Source organism: Ptychodera flava, chromosome 19 (assembly GCF_041260155.1).
Source record: "Ptychodera flava strain L36383 chromosome 19, AS_Pfla_20210202, whole genome shotgun sequence".
NCBI classification, from domain to species: domain Eukaryota; kingdom Metazoa; phylum Hemichordata; class Enteropneusta; family Ptychoderidae; genus Ptychodera; species Ptychodera flava.
Window position 1 is genome coordinate 5,158,610 of NC_091946.1, and position 7,974 is coordinate 5,166,583.

The 7,974-nt window shown below is 37.4% G+C and overlaps 1 protein-coding gene across 1 annotated transcript in view; it reads left to right on the forward strand.

The window, feature by feature from the left end:
- Positions 1-7,708, forward strand: part of LOC139118440 (uncharacterized) — a 28,074-nt gene extending 20,366 nt beyond the window's left edge. The window contains exons 5-7 of the mRNA XM_070681736.1: positions 3,844-3,991; positions 4,650-4,789; positions 6,432-7,708. Coding sequence (XP_070537837.1) covers positions 3,844-3,991; positions 4,650-4,789; positions 6,432-6,647 — 504 coding nt within the window. The 3' untranslated portion in view covers positions 6,648-7,708. The remainder of the gene's footprint in view (positions 1-3,843; positions 3,992-4,649; positions 4,790-6,431) is intronic.
- The last annotated feature ends 266 nt before the right edge of the window (positions 7,709-7,974 follow it).

Here is a 7,974-nt window from a genome sequence, read left to right on the forward strand (position 1 = left end):
AAGCTGTCTTTTTTCTGCTTTTATGATCTGTTTCGCTGATAATGCGTTCTATTTCATTTTTTTATATTGTCGGTCTTGTAATTTTTCACCAATTGTGTGACTTTCTCTGTAAAATCGGTTTCGTTGTTGCATGTTCTGATGTATCGTAATGTTTCACCTTTGATCAGACCTTTGAATGTTGCTGTTGTTTGATATGAATTCATTGAGTTCGTGTTGTGTTCCGATGGAAATCAGAAAATCATCATCCCTGAACCTCAGCCAGGTCGGTATTTGTTGCTTGTGTTTCTGTATTATTCTCATTTCTGTCTCGTGAAATGTAATATCTGCTATTTTCGTAGACGAGAGAGACCCCATAGAGCACCCCAATATTTGCCAAGAGAATTCATCGTTGAATTAAAATGTGTTGTTTTTTAAGATTTTTTTAAAGCAGAGCTATCATGTATTTCGTTGGTGGCTGCTTGATTATGAAATTGTTTGATGATCTTTCGTGATTTCATGCTCTGCCGACTGATTCAACTGCCTCATTATGTGGTGTATTTGTGTAAATTTAAATTACATCTAGTGTTACTAGTGTTGCATTCGCCGGAACTTTGATTGTCTAAATTTTCCGTATAAAGTCTGTTGTATCTTTGATGTATGTTGGTTGTTTCTTTGAGGATTTGTTTGAGAAAGTGGTCAATGAATTCTGATATGTGAAATGTTGGACTGGAGCATCCACTTATAATCGGCTGTCCTGCGAGCTTAGTTCCTGGTGGCGGCATTTTATGTATTTTCGGTAGAAGGTACCAAAGTGGTGTTCTTATTTCTCTATTGACTGATTCAAATATTCAAATATGGGATAGACAATCGAAGTTCCGGCAATGCAACACTAGTAACACTAGATGTAATTAAAATTTACACAAATACACCACATAATGAGGCAGTTGAATCAGTCGGCAGAGCATGAAATCACGAAAGATCATCAAATAATTACATAATCAAGCAGCCACCAACGAAATACATGATAGCTCTGCTTAAAAATAATCTTAAAAAACAACATATTTGAATTCAATGATGAATTCTACTGGCAAAAAAGGGGGGTGCTCTATGGGGTCTCCCTCGTTGCTGAAAAAAGCAGATATTACATTTCACGAGATAGAAATGAGAATAATACAGAAACACAAACAACAAATACCGACCTGGCTGAGGTTCAGGGACGATGTTTTCCTGATTTTCATCGGAACACAACTCAAAGAATTCATATCAAACATCAACAAAATGCATCCTACTTTCAAATTTTCGTTTGAAAGCTCCTCTCAAGAAATCACATATTTAGACCTGACTATCTACAAAGATCGTCGATACAACAAAAAGAACATTCTCGACACCAAGACACACATAAAAGCAACAGATACATTCCAGTTCTTACAAAGAAACTCATGCCATCCGGCAGCAACATTCAAAGGTCTGATCAAAGGTGAAACATTACGATACATCAGAACATGCAACAACGAAACCGATTTTACAGAGAAAGTCACACAATTTAGTGAAAAACTACAAGACCGACAATATAAAAATACCGCAATTATACGGTGTCCGTCATATTTGATCAGAATTGGTACATACCAGTATGGGTACCAAAGATCAACAATAAATGTTGTTTCTATCTGACTGTTCAGTACAGGAAAATTTTACGTTGATGTTATGACAATGACTTCTGCACAGTACAACCAGAAAAACAACAAGAAATATATAAACCAGAAAAAGAAGAATGACAAAAGTAAATATCGTCTGAAACTTTAGGTACTGGAGGTCAACTTTAGCAACATGCATAGCAAAAACAGCTAGTCCCTCTTAGTTTGAGCAGGTCTGTTAATATGTAACAGTTCAAAAACAATGACAGGAAATGATTCAAGGTCAGTGGAGTAGCCTGTTTCAGTCACTGGCATACCACCACTCCTACACATTTGCAGGATTTCCCTTTTTCTTACCTCATTTGCACATTTTTGACGTCCATTTGAACAACGTCACATCTCAGCCCCTGCATCTACCTGTACACCAAATACTGAGATGATAGCTTTGGCGGTAAGGGAGCTTTTGCATGTGACGGACATGCATCCGCACTAACATACCCACATACATACATAGAGACACACAGACGCCACCGACTCACCATATTAGATGTTTTTTGTTATTTATGCACATACCAAATATGAGTTAAAATGAAATAGAACGCATTATCAGAGAAACAGATCATAAAAGCAGAAAAAAGACAGCTTGAACAACAAAAAGAAAGAAAGAACGCCACCAACAATACAGTAGTCTTCATAACAACATATAGCCCGTACATCGAAATGACAAAAATCAAGCAAGCTCTGAGAGAAAACTGAAGTGAACTTGAAAAAGACGAAACACTAAAAAAAAACTGTTCCAAAATCAACCAATAATCGCATATATCGGTAGAAGGAACAGAAATATAGGTGAGACTTATAAGCGCCAGATTTCACAAGAGCGACGACAGCTCGACTCAGGTTCACGCGAATCTACACAAACACAACAAGACCAACCAGTAGACATTCTAGCTTCCCTACTTGAACAACAAACGTAAGTCGAACAACATACTACCAAATAAAGACAATGAACCATTCAACACGTCTCATCAATAAAGAATGAATTTTAAGCGACTGATGGAGAAAACTCTGTTTTCGAAACGCAGCGCCAAAGGATCGCAGTGTTACACTTGTCTCTCCCCTTCAGTGTGGAGTAACATCAAGACACGTAGATTATGGGTACGTCTCGCCATGGCTAAGCAACACTTTACTTAAAACAGCCAAACATGGCATACACTTATATTATACATACTTTCATACACAAAACGCAAACAATCCAAATATGAACGATGTGTGGAGTTGATTTCCCTTTACTACCTAACCTTGGAAATTGTGAAAATCCACATGAGCAACATGTTCCGGACGAAGAATGTGACAGTGATATTTTTAATACATGTACAAATATGCAAATTATGGGACTTATGACCACTTGTCTATAATCTAGATATGATAGTTTGATTCCTAAACCACTAAAACATGGTGTTAGACACAGACATCACTAGTCTAGGTTTAATATTAAAGTAGTTATGGCCATTTTAAGTATATGGCGGCTATCTTGGACGACATCTTGAAAATGACGCGTTTCCGGTGGTCAGATTTTGGTAGACTTTTACTATGTTATTAAGCACATTTGACTCTATCAAAAACCGTTGAGAAACCTTTTGTAGCAATTTTTTGGGGTAAGGTCTTTTTTTTTCATAAATGCAGCCGACTACCCATGCTACCAAGTAGTGCAGCCCTTTTATGGTCACAGACTTTGAAACGGTCAAGGAAAGTTTTTCCTCGATTCTTTTATATGATACACTAGTTTTTATTAGACCCCGGCAAATTAATCGATCAGCTAATTGATGACTCGATCAATCATTTTACCAATGACCATTTCATTAATCAGTCAGTCAGGATTGTGGTAGCAGGCTCCTTAAACTATGAACATTTAAGCATTGCGGCATTGCTATACATTTAGCTATTCCATTCAATTCATTGAACACTCATCCAGTTGTTCTCTGTATATGTTAATTCCTTGCCATTTTACCGCACATCCATAGCAACAATTTTACATTGTACTAAATAATGATTTGCCATACTATGTTGTCTATGTGGTTAACATTATCCCTACCGTCCCATGACACGGTGGTCATTTAGATTCAACAGTTTGTTCCTCTCAAACTTTCTCACACAAAATCTGAGTGAATTCTCCCACTGTCGGATCAACAAAGTTATTACAGAATTCCCACATTTGATATTTTTGCCGAAGGTCGTTGAGCTGGTCGTCATCGATGAAGGCGTAACTTGGAATTCGAACCATCCCATGCATATACATGGCCATTCGTTCCGTGTTGTTGCCATGGAGAAACTAGGAGTGTCAACAAGTGTAGAAGAAGTGAAAGCACTAGACGAAGCCGGTGAGACAGAAATTCACGCTAACTCTTTTGTTAAGAACGCTTTCCACAGTGACCTGAATTCGTATACTCATTGTGAAATGGCTTTCAACATGTTCAATAGTTGTATTTTGTTAAGAGGGACTGTCCGAAATTGAACTCTACAGTTAGGAACGCTTTCCACAGTGACCTACATTCGTATATAAGTAGTAAGCTTTGTGACATGTCTTTTCAATACTTTTCAAAAGCTTTTCAATACATCATTCGTGGTTCAAATCTTTCCACAATGAGCACCACCATGCGTGGGCCAACCTAAAGATGTCTAAAGTTGCGCATTGGCAACAGAAAAAAAATTGTTTGGTATACATCGTGTGGCTCAGCCTGAAAGAGTAAAAACGGGTGAGGTCTCACAAACCCACAAATATCCACACATTCGGTCCCAAAGCTGGAGAGCTCTTATTTATTATACAATTACAATCACAAAACTCCACTATGCAGCTAGTATGTGTAGCTCGTCTATCTCAAAAATGTTCTTCCTTAGAGAAAATCGCAAAGTTGTACACATGATTAAATCTGTTTTCTAGTTGACCTAGTTTTCTAGTTGACATAAAACACGTAAGGTTCTAGTTACCAAAAGCCATGTGTTTTTAAGATTTTAAAGATTATATTTCTTTTTGTGTAGGTGGGATCTATCGAAAACTACACAGAGCGGTAAAGAAAGACACTGTGACAATTCCTGATGGAGGATTTAGCATCATCCGTTTCTATGCCGACAATCCCGGATTTTGGTTCTTCCATTGTCACCTTGAGTTCCATTTAGAGGTAAGGGGTCAGAGGTTATGTAAAAACGGACAAATAATATTTTTTTACCTATCACATGGGACCGCTTTTAACTCTACAGTGGAATATCATAGAAGACATTGTCGATGAATATCCGAGAGGGGGCACATGATGACTACCTTCAAAAGCCAACAATACCATACTTTCCAAATACCGAACGTCACCACATCACCCAGAAGAAAATTTAAAGTGTTACTGTCTATTTCAAATTTGTTACGCTTCAAAATAGGCTTGAGCAGAACCAATCTGATTAAAATCAGATGTAGAGTACGGTGACGTCTGTAGTTAGGCGGTATTATCTTGCCGCGTAAGTACAGACGTCGCCGTACTCTACATCTGATTTTAATCAGATTGGAGCAGAACATAACTATTTCAATTTGCTAGAGAGACAGAATAATCATGATGAAGGGGCAAAATATCAGTAGTATCAACACTTCTCAGCCATATACTCTCCCTGATTACATATTTGTTCGGCAGTATATAAGGCGGTCTCTTTGGAAGAAAACATTGTTTACGCGCAATTTCACCCACTTCTTGTGGCGCGTTTCGCAGTAATTGTCGTTTGATAAAATGTCCGCTATCATAATATGGCGGCGGTTTCCTCTCATTTTAGAGACACGCCTTCGGTTCTGAACACGATCTATCGTCGATGAAAAGTGAGGCATGAAACCATACGATTTGGTTAGGTCCCGCCTCCATTGGCACAGGAAAAGTACTCTCTATTAGTCAATCAACTACAGAAACGTAGGTCGCGGGTTCTGAGCGACAAAGAATGGAAGACTGGCCATGAATATATGAATTTGCTTGATCAAGAAAACCTGCTAAATGTTGCTATTTTCTGTAATCGTGCCACAGTTACCGTGACAATCCCTTGACTTTAATGAGAGATGAACGATGAGAACACTAAGGGGATATTTATAGAGTGAAACATCGACCCAAAATCGATTTTTATGGAAGAAAATCCATACAAATAATGGCCTAAGTCACAGGGTATCATATAGTACAGCTTAATTCCGCCAAAATTATAACAATCAATGGAGGCTTGGAATAATGGCTACCGACCCCGATGGTAGTACTCTCAGGGAAAACTGATGGTACACAAGTGTGTTCCCAAAACCATGGAAAAGGGGAAGTGTTTTGTTCATCATCTACGTCCGTTAAAACACGAAAAAGGGGTATTTTTTAGCAAAAGTTGATCCTTGAAATGATTAGACACCCCTTTGAAATCTGGCAAATAGTGTTTTAGATGTCAGCGCTAAATTGAAAATGAGATTATGTAAGAACGTCACTCTTGACCCAAAAGTCATCATGTTGCCCCAGACTGTAATGGAGGTAAGCTTAACAACACTAGACTACACTGATGTGTCAAGACAATCTCATTGCTCTACACAGCATCGACATGGTGGTAAATCTACTTCTATAATTCACATAATAATGGTGTCTTTTTTTTTGAAAAATCCCGTACAAGGGGTGTTTTGAAGTTTTGCGACAGGCAGGGGTACTCTGCTTTCCTGTGAGTGCAGCGACCGGGTTGCCGACGGCTAGGTCTCGATGTCAACACACGTAATTTTAATTTTATAAGATTTCGCAAAACTTAACACTTCCTTTTTTACTTGTTTTTTAGATCGGTATGTCTGTTGTTATTAAGGTTGGTTCAGATGACGATATGCCGGAAACGCCTAAAGGTTTCCCGCGTTGTGGCAGTTGGCCGCACAGTTATACACCGGCCACCCAAGCACCTTGTCCGAGCAACGAAATCAGTGCGGCAAACTCCATGTCACAAATAAGTTGGCGACTGCTCAAGTTGACTTTCATTCTTGCAATGATTCTGAGGAAGTAAAACTCGGCAGTGTTCCGATTCAGTGTGCTGCTTCAGAGAATATTCGTAGTTTCAAACCATACATGATTACCGACAAGGGCTTTCATACCTGCTAAATGGGAGACAATAGGCGTGCACGCCCGGTAGTTATCTTTTCGACCGCATGCCAAAATGTGTATGTGATTTATTCACTGACAGAACAATGACAAGCAATGCTTATAGTTCGTAAACTAAAGCGCAACGCATACGCAGCACTGCGTAATTCTGACATCATTACCCCTAAACTTAACGTATCTATAGAACAATAGAACAGGCAGGGAGGAATTAGCAAGAACGTAAGATCCAATATTATAGTACTTTAATTATTATTAGCCGGCGCTCTAAATGTATTTTTGTCAATTTAATGCAACTTGGAACGTTGTAATATCTCAGGGAAATCGTGTGATGGCGCACTACTATGTAATCTTAACAGGATCGTTACATTGGACATTACTTTGTAATGAAAACTTAAATTTCTTAAATATTAACATATGACAGACAATACAATAATAGATTTGACAAAGAATAAAGATACATGCTTTGCAATTCGCATTGGTTTTCAAGTGAATCTTTACATCAACATAGTATTATTAGTGAAAACAGCAACTTTATCAACGCTTGTGTCGTCCTAATGTACATGCTGAGACCGTAGCTTTCGTTATTTGATATTACACCACCATGATAACACCAACCAAAAACCGTAGTTTTTATCAAAGAACTCTTCTGAATTTGATTATAATATTTTAATTGATTCTTGAATGCTTACACGATGACGTAATGATATATTCTTACAAATAGCATTTGTTCATGATTTATTTCTTAACGGTATTTTTTTAAATAATCGGATATATATATATATATATATATATATATATATATATATATATATATATATATATATATATATATATATATATATATATATATATAGCACATCCTATAAAAGGTGATGGCTTATGGATCAGTTTAAGGTAATACCTCGATGTAAATTGTCCATACGACTGTTTTTGTAATAAAAAGACTAATAGTTTGTTACTCATTAAGTTCTTTGTCTTCATTGCAAAAAATATACAACGATGTCTTCGTCAGAGTATGTAGAATCACTCAGCCTTTACATAAACTCGTTTGGATCTTTTGAACTAATGCTCAACATCCATTTGTATTGGAAGCATTTTGCTCATTACAATACTACCTTTATCAGTTTATTGACAGTTAATGAAACTAAGATGTAGTCGACGCGAGCTTACTTTGAACTTATACGCTGTTGATCGTTAGGGTCAAGGTTGTTCCCGTGCAATCGACCAAATAT